Here is a 26,552-nt window from a genome sequence, read left to right on the forward strand (position 1 = left end):
GTAGCCAAGATATGTACTCAGCGACTATAGAGGAAAATTCTAACATTGGAAGGGTTATATTAATGATCAATGCATCTGATCCAGACTCTGGTTCAAATGGGGATGTAGAATATACACTTGGGAGAAATCTCAAGAAACGCGTGTATGAGCTATTTCAACTAAATAGCATAACAGGGGAAATACGTGTTAAAGGGCCAATTGATTTCGAAGAAAGTGAAGTGTATAGACTGAATATTGAAGCATCTGATAAAGGTCAGCCTCCTATGTCCACTGAATGTAGGGTAATTATCAAGATAAATGATGTAAATGATAACAAACCAGAGATAGAGGTGACTTCACTGTTGGATACAGTGCCCGAGGACTCTAAACCAGGGACAGTTATTTCTCTCATCAGTGTTACAGATAAAGACTTCGGCCACAATGGTAAAGTCATATCTAGTATATTAGAGAATGTGCCATTTGAGTTGAAACCTTCCTACAAAGACAATATCTATTCTGTTGTCACAAAAGAACCATTGAATAGAGAATCAGTTTCCCATTATGAGTTTACAATAAAGGCTTCTGACCATGGTCAGCCTCCGCTCTCCAATATCAAAACGCTAAGCATTCAGATAGCAGATGTAAATGACAACAGTCCAGTGTTCTCCAAAAATCCATATGAATTTTACATATTAGAAAATAATGCCCCTGGTGCTGCTATATTTTCTGTAACAGCTTCTGACAAAGACTTGAATGAAAATGCTGCTATCTCATACCACATTGTTCGGGGAGAAGGCAAACAAAACCATATGACACCTTTCCTTAATATAAATTCTGATAATGGATTGGTTTCAGCATCAAAGGGCTTTGATTTTGAGACTCTGAAAACATTCCAGTTCCAAGTTGTTGCCACAGACTCTGGAACTCCACCACTAAGCAGCAATGTCACAGTGAACATGTTCATTCTGGATCAGAACGACAACGCTCCAGTCATCTTATATCCAGTCAGTGCAAACGGTACTGCTGAAGGTGTGGAGGAGATTCCTCGTAATGTGAACCCAGGACATTTGGTGGCTAAAGTGAGAGCCTATGATGCAGATATAGGATATAACGGCTGGCTATTATTTTCACTGCAGGAGGTTACTGACCACAGTCTGTTTGCTTTGGACCGCTATACAGGACAGATAAGAACACTTCGGTCATTCACAGAAACAGACGAGGCTGAGCATAAACTGGTCATACTGGTTAAAGACAATGGAAATGTTTCACTCTCAGCAACAGCTACTGTGACCGTCAAAGTAATGGAACCCAAAGAGGCATTTTCAGCTGATGTTAAAAGTTCTGTAAATGATGAAGAGGAGAATAATGTGGCCTTCTATCTAATCATAACTTTGGGTTCAGTGTCAACACTTTTTCTGATCAGTATAATCATTTTGATATTAATGCAGTGCTCCAAACCCACAGAGTATTCCTCTAAGTATTCACAGGACACCTATGATGGGACAATGTGCCACAGCATCCAATACAGATCTGGAGACAAACGCTACATGTTAGTTGGACCCAGAATGAGTATAGGTTCTACCATAGTTCCAGGCAGCAATGGGAATACTCTAGTGGTCTCTGACAGAAGACGTGTATCCGGAGAGGTAAGACATGTTCTTTGTCCCTCTCATGTTTTCCCCTAATGTGTTTTTACCTTTATAGTGGTATGTTGCATTTTCTAAGGTTTTTTAAGGTTCTTTCCTCATCTATGGCTTTGTGACTGGTTGTGTTCGCTGTCCATGGTGCTGACATGTTCCTCTTTCGCTTTCCATGGTGCTGAAAGCCAGCAAGGAAGTTATGAATACTAGTTTTTAGTTTGTGTTTGTGCAATGTCTGCCTCATTAAGTATATGGCTGCGTGTAAGTGAAGGTCTAAAGTGATAATGAAGACCAAATAATATGTCAATATGTCAAATGTCAAAACGACATTTCCATCAGTTATTTCGAAATATAGTTAAACAAACATAAAACAATGACGATTAATCACACACACACACACACACACACACACACACACACACACACACACACACACACACACACACACACACACACACACACACACACACACACACACACACACACACACACACGCGCGCGCGCCAAAGTGTGTGTTTGTGTGCTAGAATCGCATGGTGGCACTACTCAGCTAAAATTAAACCATTCGTTTGAGTCCGCCCTTTCACTGAGGAGTACATTGCATTTTTATCTTTGGAATACGATTTCGAACTGTAGTCATCGTTGTCATCTGTGCGTACACTTTTAGGGCAATTTCCTCGCAGAGGTGATGGACAAACACATGATATCAATTCACGTTTACTTGGAAATGTGCTTTTAACCCAGAAGATGAAACAAAGAAGACAAGGGACATTGCAATTGCAATTGCGATGGCAGTGGGTTGCCTTTATTATCGTGTTTGGGTTGTTCGTTGGCGAGGCCTGGGCACAGATAAGATACACTATATCTGAAGAGGTTAAACAAGGAACAGCAGTTGGTAATATAGCTAAGGATTTGGGAATAGATGTGCATATTTTGCAGGACAGAGGATTTCGCATCGTGTCGGGCTCCACCGAACCGCTTTTCATTGTAAATCAAAACGATGGTATCCTTTATGTGAACCGCATTATAGACCGAGAGGAAATATGCGAGCGGACCAGTGTGTGCTTGATCAATCTTAAAACCGTGCTGGAGAACCCCTTGGAGATCCATTATGTCGCCGTGGAGGTATTGGATGTAAATGATCACTCACCCAGCTTCCCAGACAAAGAGAAAAGGCTTGAGATCTCAGAGTCAACCTTACCGGGAGCAACATTTCAATTGCATGCTGCCCGCGACCCGGATGGTGGTGTCAATTCTATTCAGCAGTATAAACTGAGTCGCAATAATCATTTTAGGTTAGAGGTGAAGGATCGAGGCAAGGATGGTAAGATCCCTATTTTACATTTACAAAGCCCACTTGATAGAGAAACGTCCAATAGACATCAACTACTACTTACAGCCATGGATGGGGGGAAGCCTCCTAAATCAGGGACTGTAGTGATATTAATTGACGTTTTAGATGTGAACGACAACATGCCTGTTTTCACAAAAAATACATATTCTGCGACACTTAATGAGAACTCACCCATTGGTTCAACAGTCATTCAACTAAATGCCACCGATATGGACGACGGTTCAAACGGGCAGGTGATTTATTCTTTTGGAAATGTCAATAGTAAAGTACGAGACCTATTTGACGTTAACTCGGACACAGGTGAAATAATCGTGAAAGGACAAATAGACTATGAGTTGGATGACAGCTATGAGATTGATATCCAAGCATCCGATAAAGGATCCTTACCTTTTAGAACGGAAAAAAGTGTCACTATAAAGATTACAGACCTAAATGACAATGCACCTGAGATTGAGGTGACGTCGTTATCCAAAGCGATTTCAGAAGATTCTAGACCAGGAACAACAGTAGCACTTATAAGTATTACTGATTCGGACTCTGGACTGAATGGAAAGGTTATCAGCTATGTAAACGAAGACGCCCCTTTCACACTAACCCCTTCTATACAGGATAACATGTATGCCGTTGTCACCAAGTCTCAGCTTGACAGAGAGAAGCAAAATAAATATGATGTAACGATAATTGCAAAGGACGCAGGTGACCCAGTCTTGTCATCTGAAAGTACAATAAGTGTTGTTGTATCAGATGTGAATGATAACAGACCAGAGTTTCCAGTGAGCCCCTATACATTCTATGTCACTGAGAACAATACTCCAGGAGCGTCGTTATTTTCCGTAACCGCATATGACCGTGACGAGGGCGATAATGCAATTATTTCTTATTCCATAATGAGAGATGGGGGAGATAATAACAAAATGACATCATTTCTGAATATGAACCCTGACACAGGTGATATATTGGCGGTAAAACACTTTGACTTTGAAACTGTGAAAAAGTTTCAATTCCAAGTTGTTGCCACAGACACTGGAATTCCGCCACTAAGCAACAATGTCACAGTGAACGTGTTCATTCTGGATCAGAATGACAACGCTCCAGTCATCTTGTATCCACTCAGTGCTAATGGAACTGCGGAGGGTGTGGAGGAGATTCCTCGTAATGTGAACCCAGGACATTTGGTGGCTAAAGTGAGAGCCTATGATGCTGATATCGGATATAGTGGCTGGTTATTATACTCACTTCAGGAAGTTACTGACCACAGTCTGTTCGCTTTGGACCGCTATACAGGACAGATAAGAACACTTCGTTCATTCACAGAAACAGACGAGGCAGAACATAAACTGGTCATACTGGTAAAAGACAATGGGAATGTTTCACTCTCAGCAACAGCTACTGTGATTGTCAAAGTAGTGGAACCCAGAGAGGCTTTTGCAGCGTCTGATGTTAAAGGGTCTGCAAAAGACGAAGAGGAGAATAATGTGACATTTTATTTGATCATAACTTTAAGCTCTGTTTCGGTACTTTTCCTCATAAGTATTATCGTTTTGGTCGCAATGCAGTGCTCTAAATCTACAGACTATTCCTCCAAGTATTTACAAGAGACAAACTATGACGGGACATTGTGCCACAGCATCCAGTACAGATCTGGAGACAGACGATACATGTTAGTTGGACCCAGAATGAGTATTGGTTCTACTATAGTTCCAGGAAGCAATGGGAATACTCTAGTGGTCTCTGATAGGAGGCGGGCATCTGGAGAGGTAAGACATGCTTTCATTTAATGCATTTTTTTGTTTAACTTTTGTAGTGGTAGGCCTATATATTGTGAGATTTTAAAAACATACATACATGAGTTAGGTTACAGCTCAGGATTTTCCACGTTGTTAAATTTCATTTGCAATGGATATAATTCATCAAGATTTCCCTAAAGTTGTGACTTATTTAAATAATTGTGGAATAGAACTTTGATTCAGTCAAACAACATACTCTGAATGTACTCGTGTAAAAACAGTCAAAAACATTTATATCGCTATCCATGGTGCTGAAATAGTGTTTGCATCGGTCATTGAGCTGAACATCGAAATGGAACTTGGCACTGAATTTATATTAGAACTAAGTCATGGATTATCAACTAGAAGCTGGTAACGTTTTCTTGATACCAGAAACACTGAAATGTGAATCATGAAAGTAAGGTAAAAGGTATTCGTGCAATATCTCAGAGAATCACATGGTGGCGGTACTCTTACGTAATAGACCCTAATTAGAATCATGTGTGAGTGAGTACGCCCCTACAGATCTCAGCAGAAAATATAAACTACAGCCACACGAGCTCTGGGATAGCACACAACAAACGACATCTATACATATTGGGATTGGGAGTGGACATATTCGTTACTGTAATGGATGGTGGAATGGTGACTTGCTGTTGAGGAATAGTATGTTTGGAATTATACTTGTGTTCTTTCAAAATTATGGAACAAAGAGGATGGAAGACATGGCTGGAGCGAACGCAGTGGTTTGCCTTTGTGACCACAGTCCTTTTGGTTTTCGGCGGGGCCTCGGCACAGATACGGTATTCTATATCAGAAGAGGTTAAAGAAGGCACCGTTGTTGGGAATCTTGCCAAGGATTTGGGAATAGATCTAAACATTCTAAAGGAGAGAGGATTTCGTATCGTGTCTGGCACCGGTGATTCTCTGTTCAGGGTAAATGAGAACGACGGAGTCCTTTATGTTAACCGCAAAATAGACAGAGAGGAGGTGTGTGAAGACAACAACGTGTGTTTGATTAACCTTAAAACGGTGCTAGAAAACCCACTGGAGGTCCACTATGTTGCAATAGAGGTACTAGACATTAATGATCACTCTCCCATTTTTCCAGAACAAGAGAAAAGATTAGAGATCTCCGAATCCGCGTTGCCAGGGGCACGATATCAATTACAAGATGCCCGCGACCCAGATGGTGGCACAAATTCTGTACAACAGTATAAACTAAGTTCGAATGATCACTTTCGTTTAGAGGTTAAAGATCGAGGTAGAAATGGAAAAACACCAATATTACACTTACAAAGACCACTGGACAGAGAGACAAAAAGCAACCATACTTTAACGTTGACAGCTATTGATGGCGGTAAACCTCCAAAGACAGGAACAGTTGACATATTTATCGATGTTTTAGATGTAAATGATAATATGCCCGTCTTCAGTAAAGATACATATTCCACTGTACTACGGGAGAACTCCCCTGTTGGTACAACAGTCATTCAAGTAAATGCCACAGATTTAGACTATGGCTCCAATGGCGAGATTGTTTATTCGTTTGGCAGCAATGTGAAAAATAAAGTGCTCGAAATATTTGACATCAATTCTGTAAATGGGGAAATAATTGTGAAAGGTCAGGTAGATTATGAAATACAAGATACCTATGATATTGACATAGAGGCCTCTGATCAGGGAAGCGTTCCGTTTAGAACAGACAAAAACGTCATAATTAAAATTGAAGATGTGAATGACAATAAACCTGAAATAGAGGTAACATCACTGTCAGGCGCAATCTCTGAAGATTCGAGGCCAGGTACAACAGTAGCGCTTATTAGCATTACGGATTTGGACTCTGGACTCAACGGGAAGATTATTAGCCGTGTAGCTGAAAGCAGTCCCTTTATAATAACACCATCTATACAAGACAACATGTTTGCTGTGGTCACAAAGTCACAGCTAGATAGAGAAAAACAATCACAATATGATATAACTATAATTGCAAAAGACGCAGGTGAACCAGCTTTAACTTCAGAAAAGACAATGAGAGTTGTTGTATCAGATGTGAATGATAACAGTCCAGAGTTTTCACTTAGCCCTTATACTTTCTATGTTAATGAAAACAACGCCCCAGGTGCCTCCGTTTTTTCAGTGAAGGCATTTGATCGTGATGATGGTGAAAATGCTGTCGTTTCTTATCACATACAGAGAGAAGGAGGCGATAACACTAAACTGACATCATTTCTAAATATTAACGCGGACACCGGGGATGTTTTGGGACTCAAAAGTTTTGACTTTGAAGTTTTGAAAACATTTTATTTCCAAGTTGTTGCCAAAGATTCCGGAACTCCATCACTGAGCAGTAACGTCACGGTGAACGTGTTCATTCTGGATCAAAATGACAACGCTCCAGTCATCTTGTATCCAACAAGTTCTAATGGTACTGCTGAAGGTGTGGAGGAGATTCCTCGTAATGTGAACCCAGGACATTTGGTGGCTAAAGTGAGAGCCTATGATGCTGATGTGGGATATAATGGCTGGTTGTTATTTTCACTTCAGGAAGTTACTGACCACAGTCTGTTTAGTTTGGACCGTTATACAGGACAGATAAGAACACTGCGTTCATTCACAGAGACAGATGAGGCTGAACATAAACTGGTCATACTGGTCAAAGACAATGGAAACGTTTCACTCTCAGCAACAGCTACAGTGATTGTCAAAGTTGTGGAGCCCAAAGAGGCCTTTGCAGCTTCTGATGTTAAAAGCCTATCAAAAGATGAAGATGATAACAACATGACATTTTATTTGATCATAACTTTGGGCTCAGTTTCAACACTTTTTATCTTCAGCATAATCGTTTTGATCATAATGCAGTGCTCTAAATCTACAGACTATTCCTCTAAGCATTTACAAGAGACAAATTATGATGGAACACTGTGTCATAGCATCCAGTACAGATCTGGAGACAGAAGGTACATGCTAGTTGGACCCAGAATGAGTATAGGTTCTACAATTGTTCCAGGAAGCAATGGAAATACACTAGTGGTCCCTGACAGGAGGCGTGCATCTGGTGAGGTAAGGAATACACATACCGGTATGCATGGCTTCTGTATTTTCTGTGTTGCCTGTGATTTTTTGAAGATGTCTCCAGGGATATTAGCTTGTGTGAAATGTCATTATTTTCGATGTGAGCAATTAATTAATTCAGTGTAGTTTCCATCTGAACATAGTGATCACTGTCCATGGTGCTGAAATAAATCGTAATAATAAAAAAATATAGACCTACAAGTATATACACACGCACACGGACACAGACACGCACGCACGCACGTGTGCGCGCGCGCGCACACACACACACACACACACACACACACACACACACACACACACACACACACACACACACACACACACACACACACACACACACACACACACACACACACACACACTTCAGTTAATTCATTGCAGTGTTGTGCTGTCCATGGTGCTGAACTAAATAATGACGTGCGTATTCTCTCTCTCTCTCTCTCTCTCTCTCTCTCTCTCTCTCTCTCTCTCTCTCTCTCTCGCTCTCTCTCTCTCTCTCTCTCGCATATATATATACAGATAGATAGATAGATAGATAGATAGATAGATAGATAGATAGATAGACATAATAGCAAATCTGTAACATACAAGTGTTACAGATTTGTGGGGATTAGACTCATTAGATTCAAACATAACATCACCTTACCATGAAAGCAATTTGTAGCACGGAGTTCATCGCCTCACCGACTAACTCCGAATTGAAACATTCGGATTGGGTATATATAGGCCTACTCACGCTTAGAATTGCGAATTGCGAATGATTTTTTTTTTAATATACTGGGACACATGCTTAACAGTTGGACATTAAATAGTTTCATTATTTTTCGAGTCCAGATATGTTTTTTTTTTCTGGTTGACACATATTTCGTTTATATTTCACACATGTTGCTATGTGAATTGTTGCCTGCTCTAACTAGAGGGCACTACAAGGTGCATTCTTTCCATAAATAGTGTAATATATTGAAGAGTTCGCATGGTGGCAGTACACAGCTGGAATGAAACCACACCTCATTATTTCGGGAATAGTGTGTGTGTCCGCCCACTTTCTCTTGTTCATTTGCAGGAGGATAAAACATTTAGCTAGCCTACAAGCGCCGAAGTCTAATCTAAGCTCTATACGAAACATAAATTGAATAAATATCGGTCTGATCTTATCTCCAATGGGTACGGAACTTATGGCTACTGAGGAATAGCAGATGAACTGCAGTTGGATTTTCCTTTTAAAACATGGAACAAAGGCGACAAGATGCATGGCGAGATCGAAGGCAGTTGGTCGTTTTCCTGGTTGCCTTGGTTTGGGTTTTTAGTGGAGCCTCAGCGCAGATACGATATTCAATATCCGAGGAGCTTAAAGAAGGGACTCTTGTTGGGAATATAGCGAAGGACCTTGGAATAGATATCGGCATCATCAAAGAGAGAGGGTTCCGTATTGTGTCTGGATCAACTGAGCCATTGTTTCACGTCAATCAGAATGATGGGATGCTTTATGTGAAACGTAAAATAGACCGAGAAGAGGTATGTGAACGGATCAGTGTATGTCTCATCAATCTGAAAACGGTACTGGAGAACCCACTGGAAATACATTATGTTGGAGTGGAGATACTGGATGTAAATGACCATTCCCCCAGCTTCCCAGAGAATGAAAGAAAGCTTGAGATTTCAGAGTCCGCGCTGCCAGGAGCTCGATTTCAATTGCAGGCTGCACGCGATGCTGATGGTGGCGTGAACACTGTGCAGCAATATAAACTTAGCTCTAATGACCATTTTCGCTTGGAGGTAAAGGATAGAGGCAAGGATGGAAAAGTCCCAATTTTATATTTAAATAAACAATTGGACAGAGAAATCAGTAGTAGACACCAACTGCTGCTTACAGCAATAGACGGGGGGAAGCCTCCACTGTCTGGAACAGTCAAACTATTCATAGATGTTGGCGATGTAAATGACAATATGCCCGTTTTTAATAAAGATGTATACTCTACAACACTGAATGAAAACACCCCAATTGGAACAAATGTCATTCAAGTGAATGCATCCGATATGGATGAGGGTCTAAACGGAGAGATTTTTTATTCGTTTGGTAGCAATGCAAATAGCAATGTGCGGCGACTTTTTGACATAGACACGAATACGGGCGAAATTACTGTTAAAGGTCCCATTGATTTTGAATCAGAAGAAAGCTTTGAAATTGATATACAGGCATCTGATAGGGGTCAAGTTCCACTGACGTCAGACAAAAGCGTTTTAATTAAAATTGTAGACCTGAATGACAACTCGCCTCAGATTGAGATCGCATCGTTGTCTAGTGCAATCTCTGAAGATTCCAGACCCGGAACAACAGTGGCTCTCGTCAGCATTACAGATTTAGACTCTGGACTGAACGGGAAGGTTGTTGGCTACATCAGCAACGAGGTTCCTTTTACTTTAACTCCTTCCATACAAGATAATATGTACGCCGTTGTAACCAAGGCCATGTTGGACAGAGAAAAGCAGCCTCATTATGATGTAACAATAGTTGCTAAAGACGCAGGTGAGCCAGCCTTGTCATCTATGACGACAATAAGTGTTAAGGTGTCAGATGTAAATGATAACAGTCCAGTGTTTTCACTGAGCCCATACATGTTTTATATTACAGAGAATAATCCCCCTGGATCAGTAATATGTTCAGTTAGAGCTATTGACCAAGATGAGAATCAAAATGCATTAATTTCATATTATATTGTCAGAGATGACAGTGATAAAAACAAGGTGTCACAGTTCTTAAATATCAATTCTGAAAATGGAGATATATTGGCACTAAAGGGCTTTGACTTTGAAACAGTAAAAACATTCGTTTTTCAAGTTGTTGGCAAAGACTCTGGAACTCCGTCACTAAGCAGTAACACCACAGTGCAGGTGTTCATTCTGGATCAGAACGACAACGCTCCAGTCATCTTGTATCCAGTCAGTGATAACGGTACTGCTGAAAGTGTGGAGGAGATTCCTCGTAATGTGAACCCTGGACATTTGTTGGCCAAAGTGAGAGCCTATGATGCTGACATTGGATATAATGGCTGGTTATTATATTCACTTCAGGAAGTTACTGACCACAGTCTGTTTTCTTTGGACCGCTATACAGGACAGATAAGAACACTACGCTCATTCACAGAGACAGACGAGGCTGAACATAAACTGGTCGTACTGGTGAAAGACAATGGAAACGTTTCACTCTCAGCAACAGCTACTGTGATTGTCAAGGTTGTGGAACCTAAAGAGGCTTTTGCAGCATCTGATGTTAAAAGTTATGCTAAAGACGAAGAGGAAAATAACGTGACATTTTATTTGATCATAACTTTGGGCTCAGTTTCAGTACTTTTCCTCATAAGTATTATCTTTTTGATAGTAATGCAGTGCTCCAAACCCACAGATTATTCCTCAAAGTATTTACAGGAGACAAATTATGACGGGACATTGTGCCACAGCATCCAATACAGATCTGGAGACAGACGATATATGTTAGTTGGGCCCAGAATGAGTATTGGATCTACTATAACTCCAGGAAGCAATGGGAATACTCTAGTGGTCTCTGACAGGAGACGGGCATCTGGTGAGGTAAGATAAAATACGCAATTACATGAATGTTGACGTTTGCATTTTTGTTTTATTTGCATAGACAGCAGAGTCGTAATTTAACTTGTAAAAGTGTAAGACATTTTCACCCAAGGATCCATTGTGGTGCTGCCATAGTTCAATCAGTCAGGATTTTGACAAGAGAGTAATTTATTTTGCAATGGACTCAGAATACACATGTGCTTAAAATTATGATTACATTTTCTTATAAGTGCATAAAAGTATGTATTTGCTCCATCATATTTTATGAAAGAAAGAAAGAAAGAAAGAAAGAAAGAAAGAAAGTAAGTAAGTCGCATCTGTAATGCATTGTTTCGCTATCCATGGTGCTGAATTAGTGCTTGTATCTGCTTTAGCTGGTCGTTTAACTCATAATTGATTATTTATGTATTAATTAAATACGGTTAGCAATGTATAGAAACAATAATTTACAAAATATGAATTCATGACGAATTAATTATTAATGCTTAATGCTTAATAGTGCTACCCAACATTTGACCAATAATAAGCTTAACTCTGTGTGTTGACCAATAATAAAATCCAGGTTCTGAAGGGATTTAGACATGTGAAATGGTTCACTGTCAATGATCCGTGTTGGACTCGATGCTGTCTCTGGTGTGCTGATTTTCCTCACTTTTTATTTTTATTTTTACATTTATGTATGTTGCTGTTGTTGCACATACATAAATTGAGTGTAAATCGGAAACCAAGTCTATTGTTGCCGTGAAGTTTTGTAGTCATCATAAATCCAGTTCTTATTTTTTTCATTCTAATATATTTATCTTTAATTACGAAAGTAAGTTACATTTTATTCCTGTAATGGTTCATACATTCGCATGGTGGCAGTATCCTTACAGAATAAAGCCTAATTATAATATGAGTCAGTACGCCCCTATAGATCTCAGCGAAAATATAACAGCTGAGCCTCATGAGGTCTGGACTAGCAATCGACGAATTGGGATCAGATTTAGGAAAGGAAATATTCGTTACGGCAATGGATGGAGTGGTGGTGCGTTGGTGAGGAATAGTCAATGTTCGGAATGGTATTTGTTTTGGTTCAAAATATGGAACAAAGAGGGCGGAAGACATGGCTGGAGCGAACGCAGTGGTTTGCCTTTGTGACCACAGTCCTTTTGGTTTTCAGCGGGGCCTCGGCACAGATAAGGTATTCTATACCTGAAGAGGTTCAAGAAGGGACTCTTGTTGGGAATATTGCCAAGGATTTGGGAATAGATCTAAACATTCTAAAGGAGAGAGGATTTCGTATCGTGTCTGGCACCGGTGATTCCCTGTTCAGGGTAAATGAGAACGACGGAGTCCTTTATGTGAACCGCAAAATAGACAGAGAGGAGGTGTGTGAAGACAGCAATGTGTGTTTGATTAACCTAAAAACAGTGCTAGAAAACCCACTAGAGGTCCATTATATCGCAATTGAGGTACTAGACATTAATGATCACTCTCCCATGTATCCAGAAAAAGAAGAGCGATTAGAGATTTCAGAGTCCACGTTGCCAGGGGCACAATATCAATTACATGCTGCCCGCGACCCAGATGGTGGCACAAATTCTGTACAACAGTATAAACTAAGTCCAAATGATCATTTCCGTCTAGAAGTGAAAGACAGAGGAAGAAAGGGCAAAACCCCAATATTACATTTGCAGAGATCACTTGATAGAGAGACACGAAGTAAACACAAATTAACGCTGGCAGCTATTGATGGTGGCAAACCCCCAAAGACCGGAACGGTTGATATATTCATCGATGTTTCAGATGTAAATGACAATTTGCCCGTTTTCAGTAAAGATACATATTCCGCTGTGCTACGTGAGAACTCTCCCGTTGGAACAACAGTCATTCAAGTAAACGCCACGGATTTAGATGATGGCTTAAATGGCGAGATTATTTATTCGTTTGGCAGCAACGTGGAAAGTGAGATACACGAGTTGTTTTCTATAGATTCTGTTACTGGGGAAATAATTGTGAAAGGACAGGTAGATTATGAAGTACATGACACTTACGATATTGATATACGTGCCTCTGATAAAGGGAACGTTCCATTTAGAACAGACAAGAGTGTCATAATTAAAATTGAAGATGTGAACGATAATAAACCTGAAATAGAGGTGACATCACTGTCAGGCGCAATTTCTGAAGATTCGAGACCAGGTACAACAGTAGCACTTATTAGCATTACTGATTTAGACTCTGGACTCAACGGGAAGATTATAAGCAATGTAGGCCTGGCTGAAAGCAGTCAATTCTCATTAACTCCATCAATACAAGAAAACATGTTTGCTGTGGTCACAAAGAGACAGCTTGACAGAGAAAAACAATCACAATATGATATAACTATAATAGCTAAAGACGCAGGTGACCCAGCGTTATCATCCGAAAAGAGAATAACAGTCGTTGTATCAGATGTGAATGATAACAGCCCAGAGTTTTCTCTGAGTCCCTATATTTTCTATGTTAATGAAAACAATGCTCCAGGTGCCTCAATTTTTTCAGTCAAGGCATTTGATCGTGATGATGGCGAAAATGCTGTTATTTCATATCACATTCAGAGAGATGGAGATGATAACAATAAACTAACATCATTTCTAAATATTAACCCGGACACCGGGGATATTTTGGGACTCAAAAGTTTTGACTTTGAAGTTTTGAAAACATTCCATTTCCATGTTGTTGCCAAAGATTCTGGAACTCCACCACTAAACAGCAATGTCACAGTGAACGTGTTCATTCTGGATCAGAACGACAACGCTCCAATCATCTTATATCCAGTCAATGCTAACGGTACTGCTGAAGGTGTGGAGGAGATTCCTCGTAATGTGAACCCAGGACATTTGGTAGCTAAAGTGAGAGCCTATGATGCTGATGTCGGATATAATGGCTGGTTGTTATTTTCACTGCAGGAAGTTACTGACCACAGTATGTTTAGTTTGGACCGCTATACAGGACAGATAAGAACACTTCGTTCATTCACAGAGACAGACGAAGCTGAGCATAAACTGGTCATACTGGTCAAAGACAATGGAAACGTTTCACTCTCAGCAACAGCCACTGTGATTGTCAAAGTCGTGGAGCCAAAAGAGGCGTTTGCAGCATCTGATGTTAAAAGTGTATCAAAAGATGAGGATGATAACAACATGACATTTTATTTGATCATAACATTGGGCTCAGTTTCAACACTTTTTATCTTCAGCATAATCGTTTTGATCATAATGCAGTGCTCTAAATCTACAGACTATTCCTCTAAGCATTTACAAGAGACAAATTATGATGGAACACTGTGTCACAGCATCCAGTACAGATCTGGAGACAGAAGGTACATGTTAGTTGGACCCAGAATGAGTATAGGTTCTACAATTGTTCCAGGAAGTAATGGAAATACACTAGTGGTCCCTGACAGGAGGCGTGCATCTGGTGAGGTAAGGAATACAGTGCAGTGTCCACCTGAACATAATCACTGTCCATATTGCTGAAATAAATCTTAATAATATAAAAATATAGGCCTATACTTATCTCACACACACACACACACACACACACACACACACACACACACACACACACACACACACACACACACACACACACACACTCTCTCTCTCTCTCTCTCTCTCTCTCTCTCTCTCTCTCTCTCTCTCTCTCTCTCTCCAGTTAAATCCCTGCAGTGTTGGTGCTGTCCATGGTGCTGAACTAAATCATTGTGTGTGTGTGTGTGTGTGTGTGTGTGTGTGTGTGTGTGTGTGTGTGTGTGTGTGTGTGTGTGCACACACACACACACACACACACACACACACACACACACACACACACACACACACTCTCTCTCTCTCTCTCTCTCTCTCTCTCTCTCTCTCTCTCTCTCTCTCTCTCTCTCCAGTTAAATCCCTGCAGTGTTGGTGCTGTCCATGGTGCTGAACTAAATCATTGTGTGTGTGTGTGTGTGTGTGTGTGTGTGTGTGTGTGTGTGTGTGTGTGTGTGTGTGTGTGTGTGTGTGTGTGTGTGTGTGTGTGTGTGTGTGTGTGTGTGCGTGCGCGCGCGCGCGTGCTTGCGTGCGTGCGGTGTGCATGTGTGCGCGCGCGCTTGCGTGCAGAGTAGTGGTATTTAATGATACAAATCTGTAACATACAAGTCACCTCACTGAATAACTGCGAATTGAAACATTGAAACATAGGCCTACTCACGCTTAGAATTGTGAATGGAATGTTTTAATATCTCATTTCGTTTTCATTGTTGCCCGTTCGAACTAGAGGGCACTGCAAGGTGCATTGTTTCTATAAATAGTGTAATATATTGAAGAGTGCGCATGGTGGCAGCAACCAGCTAAAATGAAACCACACCTACTATTTTGGCATGAGTGTTTGTGTCCGCCCACCTTCTCTTGTTCAGTTGCAGGAGGATAAAACATTTAGCTAGCCTATATACGTTGAAGTCTAGTCTAAGCTCTCCGAAACATAAATTGAATAAATATTGGACCTTATCCCCAATGGGTAGGGAACGTATGGCTACTGAGGAATAGCAGATGAAGTGGAGTTGTGTTTTTTTTTTTTCTAAAACATGGAACAAAGGCGAAAAGATGCATGGCGAGATCGAAGGCAGTTGGTCGTTTTTGTGGTTGCCTTGGTTTGGGTTTGTAGTGGAGCCTCTGCGCAGATACGATATTCAATATCCGAGGAGGTTAAAGAAGGGACTCTTGTTGGGAATATAGCGAAGGACCTTGGAATAGATATCGGCATCATCAAAGAGAGAGGGTTCCGTATTGTGTCTGGATCAACTGAGCCATTGTTTCACGTGAATCAGAATGATGGGATGCTTTATGTAAAACGTAAAATAGACCGAGAAGATGTATGTGAACGGATCAGTGTATGTCTCATCAATCTGAAAACAGTACTGGAGAACCCCCTGGAAATACATTATGTTGGTGTGGAGATACTAGATGTAAATGACCATTCCCCCAGCTTCCCAGAGAATGAAAGGGAGCTCGAGATTTCAGAGTCCGCGCTGCCAGGAGCACGATTTCAGTTGGAAGCTGCGCGTGATGCCGATGGTGGCGTGAACACCGTGCAGCAATATAAACTTAGCTCGAATGACCATTTCCGCTTGGAGGTAAAGGATAGAGGCAAGGATGGAAAAGTCCCAATTTTATATTTAAATAAACAATTGGACAGAGAAACCAGTAGTAGACACCAACTACTGCTTACAGCGATAGACGGGGGGAAGCCTCCATTGTCTGGAACAGTCAAACTATCCATAGATGTTTTGGATGTAAATGACAATATGCCCGTTTTCAATAAAGACGTATACTCTGCAACACTGAAAGAAAACTCACCAATTGGCACAAACGTTATTCAAGTTAATGCATCCGATATGGATGAGGGTCTGAATGGAGAGGTTTTTTATTTGTTTGGTCGCAATGCAAATAGCAAAGTTCGGGGTCTTTTTGACATAGACACAAATACGGGCGAAATTACTGTTAAAGGTCTCATTGATTTTGAATCAGAAGAAAGCTTTGAAATTGATATACAGGCATCTGATAGGGGTCCAGTTCCACTGACATCAGACAAAAGCGTTTTCATTAAAATTGTGGACCTGAATGACAACTCGCCTCAGATTGAGGTCGCATCGTTGTCTAATGCAATCTCTGAAGATTCCAGACCCGGAACAACAGTGGCTCTCATCAGTATTACAGATTTAGACTCTGGACTGAACGGGAAGGTTGTTGGATATATTAGCAACGAGGTCCCTTTTACTTTAACTCCTTCCATACAAGATAATATGTACGCCGTTGTAACCAAGGCCATATTGGACAGAGAAAAGCAGCCTCATTATGATGTAACAATAGTTGCTAAAGACGCAGGTGAACCGGCCTTGTCCTCTTTGACGACAATAAGTGTTAAAGTGTCAGATGTAAATGATAACAGTCCAGTGTTTTCACTGAGCCCCTACATTTTCTATGTTACTGAGAATAATTCCCCAGGAGCAGTAATATTTTCAGTCAGAGCTATTGACCAAGATGAGAATCAAAACTCATTAATTTCGTATTATATTGTCAGAAATGACAGTGATAAAAACAAGGTGTCACAATTTTTAAATATCAATTCTGAAAATGGGGATATATTGGCACTGAAAGGCTTTGACTTTGAAACAGTAAAAACATTCAATTTCCAAGTTGTTGCCAAAGATTCTGGAACTCCATCGCTGAGCAGTAACACCACAGTGCAGGTATTCATTCTGGATCAGAATGACAACGCTCCAGTCATCTTGTATCCAGTCAGTGCTAATGGAACTGCTGAAGGTGTGGAGGACATTCCTCGTAATGTGAACCCAGGACATTTGGTGGCTAAAGTGAGAGCCTATGATGCTGATATAGGATATAATGGCTGGTTGTTATTTTCACTTCAGGAAGTTACTGACCACAGTCTGTTTAGTTTGGACCGCTATACAGGACAGATAAGAACACTTCGCTCATTCACAGAAACAGACGAGGCTGAACATAAACTGATCATACTGGTAAAAGACAATGGGAACGTATCACTATCAGCAACAGCTACTGTGGTTGTCAAGGTTGTGGAACCCAAAGAAGCCTTTGCAGCTTCTGATGTGAAAAGTGCAGCAAAAGATGAAGAGAACGACGTGACATTTTATTTGATCATAACTTTGGGCTCCGTTTCAGTACTTTTTGCCATCAGTATCGTCGTGTTAATTGTGATGCAGTGCTCTAAATCTACAGACTATTCGTCTAAGTATTTACAAGAGACAAACTATGACGGAACATTGTGCCACAGCATTCAATACAGATCTGGAGACAGACGGTACATGTTAGTTGGACCCAGAATGAGTATTGGTTCTACTATAGTTCCAGGCAGCAATGGGAATACTCTAGTGGTCTCTGACAGGAGGTGTGCATCTGGTGAGGTAAGGTATACACAACCATATGGTTCTTCTTTAATTGCATTTGTGTCTTTATAATTAGACCCTTTGAATAAGTATGGGGGGACATTAAAGGACCACCTCACCTCTGGGACAACCAGATCTTATTTTATTGTTGTTTGGGACACAATCAACACAATCCTGAGTTATTTTTTGTGTTCAATCTGTGTTTTTAGATATTTTAGAATTTCAGCATGCAACAGCATGCAACAACTGGTCATATGATGCATTTTGCATCATATGACCAGTTGTTGCATGCTGAAATACTAAAATATCTAAAAACACAGATTGAACACAAAAAATATCTCAGGATTCATTGTGTTGATCGTGTCCCAAACAACAATAAAATAAGATCTGGTTGTCCCAGAGGTGAGGTGGTCCTTTAATATGTATACACAGATGTTTTTCTTGATTTGTGTATAGTGTATGCCAACGGTGACACAATTGTAGTCCTTATATTTTGGGTCAAAACACAGGTGTTTCAATTGTTTGATTGCATAGAAGTTAGAACTAATGCTCTACTCCAATCATAACACCTGTGTAAGGCTGTGTTGACCCAAGAAATGGCCGCTCTAAGAACTACATTTGGCACACCCTATACATACAAATCATAACAATTGAAACCATAGCATACATGATTGGATGGTGCATGGTGTTAAATTTCCCATTATAGTGCGTATAGCGCGTATGTTATATTAGTATTGTAGTTATTTTATTTGTTTTGAGACAAAGCAGTTTATTGTAATCACTTTAATCACATGAACTCAAACTAAAAGGCCCCAGCATGAAGTGCTGCTGTGCTGTCCAAGGTAATGAAACCCATGAACGCTCATACCGCTTCGTTTTCCATTGTCGACATTAGCCATATAAACATATATTTTCGGAACTTCTAGTAATTTGTCCATTGTCAACATTAACCATATCATTTTTCAAACTCATAAAAGCCTTCATCAATTCAAGCATCCAGTTTGAAATCAACTGATTGTGAGAACCTATATTTTCCTAAGCGTATAGGCCAATTAAAAGTAGGCTCAATTGCTGTAGTACGCCTAATTTTAATTAAAATAAAGGTAGTATATACTTTAAATTGATTAATTATTATGATGATCATTTTCAGCGCTCAGTGGTGCAGATTTTGGTACTTATTTGTTTAATGTGTTTCCAAGTCTTATTTGGTCAGTGTCACGTTTGGTTGTATCGCTTGGTGTCAGTGTAGGTTGCTTACAGAATCGTTGGTCTCTTCGTCACAATATTTGAGGTCCTCCTCTAATAACTGACTCGTTTCTGCAACACCACAATTACTCGTATACGTTTGTGGTTCTCAAGGAGTATACTTCATTTTAATGACTCTGGCAGAGAAAGAATACATTGGACAACATTTTGGAATATGGTATACAATGCTTGATAATCCCGCAACACCTTCAGGTTTAGGATAATTTTGCTTTTAACCAGTCATCATGGAACAAAGAAGATGGAGGGGTGTACGGTGGTGTATCGCCTTTATTGTCGTGGTCGATATGTTGTGTAGCGGAGCTTCAGCTCAAATCAGATATTCTATATCTGAGGAAGTGAAAGAAGGGACAGTCGTCGGGAATATAGCTAAGGATTTGGGTCTAGAAAAAACTATGTTGAAAGACCGGGGATATCGAATTGTGGGAGGATCTACTGAACCCCTCTTCGAGGTCAATCAAAACGATGGTTTATTATACGTGAAGAAAAAAATTGACAGAGAGGAGGTGTGTGAACGGAGCAGTACGTGTTTGATCAACCTGAAAACTGTTCTAGAGAACCCGCTTGAGATTCATTATGTTTCAGTGGAAGTGCTCGATATAAATGATCACGCTCCCATCTTCCCCGACAAAGAGAAGCTACTAGAGATTTTTGAATCCGTATTACCAGGAGCCAGATTTCAGCTCGTAGCTGCTCGTGATCCCGATGGAAGACAATTTTCAGTTCAACAATATAAACTCAGCCATAACGAACATTTCAGAGTGGAAGTTGAGGACAGAGGGGAAGATCGTAAAGTGCCATTTTTAGTTTTACAGAAACAGCTAGATAGAGAAACGGCTGAAAAACATAGGCTTCTTTTGACTGCCATTGATGGAGGCAAACCGCCAAAGTCTGGCAATTTAGAAATACAGGTGGACGTACTTGATGTTAATGACAACTCACCAGTTTTCATTAAAAAGACGTATGCTACATCTTTAAGAGAGAATGCAGCTGCTGGAACTATAGTTATTCAGGTCAATGCAACTGATTTGGATCAGGGTGCCAACGGTGAAATAACATATTCATTTGGTAATGCAGTTGATTCAAGATTACTAGATATATTTAGTGTGAACCCTATCACAGGTGAAATCAAAGTCACTGGTTTGATAGATTTTGAAAAAAGCAAGAGCTATGATATTGATATACAGGCTTCTGATAAAGGACAAATTCCTTCAACAGCCGATCAACGTGTACGAATAAGTGTAATTGATGTTAATGATAATGCACCTGAGATAGAAGTGACTTCATTTTCCAACTCTGTTCCTGAGAATGCAAGGATTGGAACAACTGTGGCGCTGATAAGTGTTACTGATCTGGACTCTGACATCAATGGCAAAGTTATGTGTACAATCAAAGATGATGTTCCTTTTACCTTATCCCCATCACTTCAAGACAACATGTTTGCTATAGTCACTAAGTCACAGTTGGACAGAGAACACAAGTCTTTGTATGATGTTACAATAGTTGCTAAAGATGCAGGTGATCCATCTTTGACATCTGAAAAGAAAATAAGTGTTGTCGTATCAGACGTGAATGACAACAATCCACAGTTTAGCTCTAGCCCCTATACATTTTATGTTCCAGAGAATAATGCTCCAGCTGCATCTTTATTTGCAGTGAAGGCTTCTGACCTTGATGAGGGGGAGAATGCTGTTATTTCATATCATATTTTGAGACATGGAATTGAAGGAGACAAACTGGCATCAATTCTTAACATCAACCCTGAAAGTGGAGATATTTTGTCACTGAAAAGTTTTGATTTTGAAACTTTGAAAACATTTCAGTTCCAAGTTGTTGCCACAGACTCTGGAACACCACCACTAAGCAGCAACGCCACAGTGAACGTATTCATTCTGGATCAGAATGACAACGCTCCAGTCATCTTGTTTCCAGTCAGTGCTAATGGTACTGCAGAAGGTGTGGAGGAAATTCCTCGTAATGTGAACCCTGGACATTTGGTGGCTAAAGTGAGAGCCTATGATGTTGATATAGGATATAATGGCTGGTTATTATATTCACTGCAAGAAGTTACTCACCACAGTCTGTTTGGATTGGATCGCTATACAGGACAGATAAGAACACTTCGTTCATTCACAGAAACAGACGAGGCTGAGCATAAACTGGTTATACTGGTCAAAGACAATGGAAACGTTTCACTCTCAGCAACAGCTACTGTCACTGTCAAGGTTGTGGAGCCCAAAGAGGCCTTTGCAGCTTCTGATGTTAAAAGTGCAGCAAAAGATGAGGATGAGAACAATATGGCTTTTTATCTGATCATAACATTGGGCTCAGTATCAACACTCTTTCTCATCAGCATAATTGTTTTAATCACAATGCAATGTACTAAATCTACAGACTACTCCTCTAAGCAATTACAAGAGACAAATTATGATGGAACACTGTGTCACAGCATCCAGTACAGATCTGGAGACAGAAGGTACATGCTAGTTGGACCCAGAATGAGTATAGGTTCTACTATTGTTCCGGGAAGTAATGGAAATACACTAGTGGTCCCTGACAGGAGGCGTGCATCTGGTGAGGTAAGGAATACACACAATGGTATGCATGGTTTCTCTACAATTGCTGTGTTGTTGTGGATGGATTACACAGGGAAATGTGTATTGAAAGTGCATTATTTTGCATTTGCATTTGCAACAATTTGCATTATTATTATTATTATTATTTGAGTAGTTAATATAGTGTTGTATCCAAATTGTGCAGGCCTACAAAGTTAATATAAATATATTGCATGAGCACCTGTTGCTTTTTCTATGCGATTATTGCGACCGTAGGTCGCAAGTATACTATGTACTCTGTACGTCATGCCTGACACTGTGGTTCTATGGGTTTGTCTGTGGTTCTATGGGTTTATCGCTCTGACATCATGCTCTGATGTCACTGTGATGTCAGGGGAACCACTTTTAACAGAATGGGTTTGCCGCTCTGACATCACGCTCTGGCTTGATGTCCCTTTTATGCCCATACATTTTATGCCCATATATAGTCGACAATGTGATGTCAGAACATGCCCATATATGGGAATTCCCAGATCACACTTGCAAATGAATTACGTCATTGTCCATTTTATGCCCATATATGAAGATCCCTGTCCCGATGTCATCAATATTAAGGGCATATCTGAGAATGCCCATATTTGGTAATGCCCATATGGGCATGTTCTGACATCACATTGTTGACTATCATGCAGGGGTCTCCATGGGTAACTGGTCTGATATACATCACTGGCCAGATGGCCAAGAATTGGATGTCGCCCTGAGGCGTCATTTTAGTTTAAATAACTTAAGATCAAGTTGAAAAGAATAACAGTTGAGATTCAAGTATTACAGAGTTGGTGTGATTATAGGGAATGACTGACAGGTTGACTTGACGTTGAGCTCAACATCGGTTGATAGGTTAACTGCAAATTGAAATAGTCTGATTAGCTAAGTGTAGAACGAATGGAAAATGTTGACGGCGTGAGAAAGCTAAAGTGACAAATCCCCACCCCATACTAAGAATGAAAGATGAATGAAATCTGAACTTTTGCTAAATATTTGGACTGATTATAAACGTATTAATGATAATAATGATGATACAACTACTATTAATAATAATAATTGATCAATAATAATACTACTTAATAATTTTTCTCGTTCATTGTGGGGTTTCTGATTATACAACTTTTCTCTATGGCGCATGTTGCCGTTTCATTTTTCTCATCTACAACTAAGTTACATTGTAGGCAACAATTCAAAACTGTATAGGCTAATATATTGAAGAGTTCAGCGTGGTGGCAGTGCCCAATCGAACCATACATAATTTGGGCATGAGTTTTTTGTCCGCCCTCCTTTTTTACAAGCTGAAGCTTCGAAGTCTAATCTGTTGTTGCAAAAGGCACGATATAAAGTGTCGCTGTCCTTGGTGCTGAGATCCACTGCATGATGATGACAGTTGGTAAACGTTTGCGTAACAAGGATATGAGAGTGAGAAAGACACCATTTAGGCCTAAATCGCAGGGCTGCTGGATCTGACGATAACCCGTAATGTTATTTAGTGGCATATAATCTAAGTTGAATCTAAAAGAAAATGTCCACTCGTGGCTGTGTCTTTGATTTCGTTGACAATCTTTAACTTTTATTTGTTATTAATTATGGTTTATGTTAACACTATACCCTCGTCAGATATTGCACATTTTCATTCTATCACACGGTGTCAGTGTAGGTTGGGTACAGTCGTGCTTTCGTCACGATATTTCTAGGGGCCGCCCATAACAGAGCTCGTTGATTTTTATAACGCCTTAATTACCAGCGATAGCGGCCGACAAGGAGATATATAAATGTCTTATTTTCATCACTCATGAACGTGTACCTTGGACTACATTCTGTAATGTGACACAATGACTGCTTGAAGTGATCTTCGCCTTTCACCGGGATAATTTTGTCTTTAACCACTAACCATGGAACAAAGAAGATGCGACACATGGAGGGAGATACGGTGGTGGATGGTCGTTACGGTCTTGGTGGATATTCTGTGGAGCGGAGCTTCAGCTCAGATCCGATATTCTATATCTGAAGAAGTTAAAGAAGGGACAGTTGTCGGGAATATAGCAAAGGATTTGGGCCTCGATAAGACCACATTAAACGACAGGGGATATCGCATTGTAGCAGGGTCAGTTCAACCTCTCTTTGAGGTGAATCAAAATGATGGCATATTGTACGTGAAGAGAAAAATTGACAGGGAAGAAGTGTGTGAACGGAGTAGTACGTGTTTGATCAACCTGAAAACGGTGTTGGAAAACCCATTAGAAATACATTATGTCGCGGTGGAAATACTTGATGTAAATGATCACGCCCCCACTTTCCCAGAGAAGGAGAAAAGGCTTGAGATTTCTGAGTCCGCAATGCCAGGAGCGAGATTTCAGCTCCAAGCTGCACGTGATTCTGACGGAGGTCAGTTTTCTGTTCAACAATACAAACTAGATCATAACGAGAATTTTAGAGTTGAAGTTAAGGACAGAGGGGAAGATCGCAAAATACCATTTTTAGTTTTACAAAAGCAGCTGGATAGAGAAACGGTAGGGAAACACAGGCTTCTGCTTACAGCCATTGATGGAGGTAAACCGGCCAAGTCTGGTACTTTAGTAATCCATGTGGATGTACTTGATGTTAATGACAACTCACCAGTTTTCATTAAAGAAACCTATGCTACATCAATAAGGGAAAATGCTCCAGTTGGCACTATAGTGATTCAGGTCAATGCAACAGACTTGGATCAGGGTGCCAACGGTGAAATAACGTATTCATTTGGTAACGAAGTTGATTTAAAATTGTTGGATTTATTTAGTCTGAATCCCGTCACTGGTGAAATCAAAGTAACTGGTTTTATAGATTTTGAAGAAAGTAAGAGCTATGATATTGATATTCAAGCTTCTGATAAAGGACCAGTTCCTTTAACATCTGACAAAAGCGTAACAATAACTGTAATTGATGTTAATGATAATGCTCCTGAGATAGAAGTGACTTCATTTTCAAATTCTGTTCCTGAGAATGCAAGGATTGGAACAACTGTGGCTCTGATAAGCGTTACTGATCTGGACTCTGGAATAAACGGCAAAGTTAGTTGCACAATCAAAGATGATGTTCCTTTTACTTTATCCCCTTCACTTCAAGACAACATGTTCGCTGTGGTCACGAAATCTGAGTTGGACAGAGAACACAAGTCTTTGTTTGATGTTACAATAGTTGCTAAGGATGCAGGTGATCCACCCTTGACATCTGAAAAGAAAATAAGTGTTGTCATATCAGACATGAATGATAATTACCCACAGTTTAGCTCGAGCCCCTATACATTTTATGTTCCAGAGAATAATCCTCCAGGTGCCTCATTATTTTCAGTCAAGGCATTTGACCTTGATGAGGGTGATAACGCTGTTATTTCATATCATATTTTGAGACATGTAAGTGAAGGAAACAAACTGGCATCAATTCTTAACATCAATCCAGAAAGTGGAGATATTTTGTCACTAAAAGGTTTTGATTTTGAAAGTTTGAAAACATTTCTGTTCCAAGTTGTTGCCACGGATTCTGGAACTCCATCACTAAGCACCAACGTCACAGTGAATGTGTTCATTCTGGATCAGAATGACAACGCTCCGGTCATCTTGTATCCAGTGAGTGCTAATGGTACTGCTGAAGGTGTGGAGGAGATTCCTCGTAATGTGAACGCAGGCCATTTGGTGGCTAAAGTGAGAGCCTATGATGCTGATATAGGATATAATGGCTGGTTATTATATTCACTGCAGGAAGTTACTGACCACAGTCTGTTTGCTTTGGACCGCTATACAGGACAGATAAGAACACTTCGCTCATTCACAGAGACAGACGAGGCTGAGCATAAACTGGTCATACTGGTAAAAGACAATGGAAACGTTTCACTCTCAGCTACAGCTACTGTGATTGTCAAAGTAATGGAACCCAAGGAGGCTTTTGCAGCTTCTGATGTTAAAAGTTCAGCAAAAGATGAAGAGGAAAACAATATGGCTTTTTATCTGATCATAACATTGGGCTCAGTATCAACACTCTTTCTCATCAGCATAATTGTTTTAATCACAATGCAGTGCTCTAAATCTACAGACTATTCCTCTAAGCATTTACAAGAGACTAATTATGATGGAACACTGTGTCACAGCATCCAGTACAGATCTGGAGACAGACGGTACATGTTAGTTGGACCCAGAATGAGTATAGGTTCTACAATTGTTCCAGGAAGCAATGGAAATACACTAGTGGTCCCTGACAGGAGGCGTGCATCTGGTGAGGTAAGGAATACACATAACGGTATTACATAGCTTAAACCTTAATCGCTTTAGTGTTTTTATAGTTGTACTTTGAATAGGAGGATATCCTTTTTAGCATCTGAGA

The 26,552-nt window shown here is 40.2% G+C and overlaps 5 protein-coding genes across 5 annotated transcripts; all 5 read left to right on the forward strand.

Moving 5' to 3' along the window:
* Window positions 1–62: 62 nt before the first annotated feature.
* Window positions 63–5,868, forward strand: LOC308302335 (protocadherin alpha-3-like; the record flags this gene model as incomplete). Its single annotated transcript, XM_080746591.1, has 3 exons — window positions 63–1,007; window positions 4,107–4,730; window positions 5,851–5,868. The coding sequence occupies 3 exons, from the start codon at window positions 63–65 to the stop codon at window positions 5,866–5,868; spliced, it is 1,587 nt and encodes a 528-aa protein (XP_080602717.1).
* Window positions 5,869–6,093: 225 nt separating this feature from the next.
* LOC308302337 (protocadherin beta-6-like) lies at window positions 6,094–11,414 on the forward strand (the record flags this gene model as incomplete). Its single annotated transcript, XM_080746593.1, has 3 exons — window positions 6,094–6,099; window positions 6,936–7,106; window positions 10,710–11,414. The coding sequence occupies 3 exons, from the start codon at window positions 6,094–6,096 to the stop codon at window positions 11,412–11,414; spliced, it is 882 nt and encodes a 293-aa protein (XP_080602719.1).
* A 1,003-nt stretch (window positions 11,415–12,417) lies between these two features.
* On the forward strand, window positions 12,418–18,802 carry LOC308302338 (protocadherin alpha-4-like; the record flags this gene model as incomplete). The annotated part of the gene is made up of 4 exons (XM_080746594.1): window positions 12,418–12,440; window positions 13,222–13,657; window positions 17,161–18,353; window positions 18,787–18,802. The coding sequence occupies 4 exons, from the start codon at window positions 12,418–12,420 to the stop codon at window positions 18,800–18,802; spliced, it is 1,668 nt and encodes a 555-aa protein (XP_080602720.1).
* Window positions 18,803–19,820: 1,018 nt separating this feature from the next.
* LOC308302339 (protocadherin alpha-3-like) lies at window positions 19,821–23,946 on the forward strand (the record flags this gene model as incomplete). The annotated part of the gene is made up of 2 exons (XM_080746595.1): window positions 19,821–22,172; window positions 23,941–23,946. 2 exons carry the CDS (start codon window positions 19,821–19,823, stop codon window positions 23,944–23,946), a joined length of 2,358 nt encoding a protein of 785 aa, XP_080602721.1.
* A 142-nt stretch (window positions 23,947–24,088) lies between these two features.
* On the forward strand, window positions 24,089–26,479 carry LOC308302340 (protocadherin alpha-3-like; the record flags this gene model as incomplete). Its single annotated transcript, XM_080746596.1, has 1 exon — window positions 24,089–26,479. One exon carries the CDS (start codon window positions 24,089–24,091, stop codon window positions 26,477–26,479), a length of 2,391 nt encoding a protein of 796 aa, XP_080602722.1.
* Window positions 26,480–26,552: the final 73 nt, after the last annotated feature.

The sequence above is a fragment of the Nannobrachium achirus genome (genome assembly GCF_963921795.1).
Source record: "Nannobrachium achirus genome assembly, chromosome: 17".
Lineage (NCBI taxonomy): Eukaryota > Metazoa > Chordata > Actinopteri > Myctophiformes > Myctophidae > Nannobrachium > Nannobrachium achirus.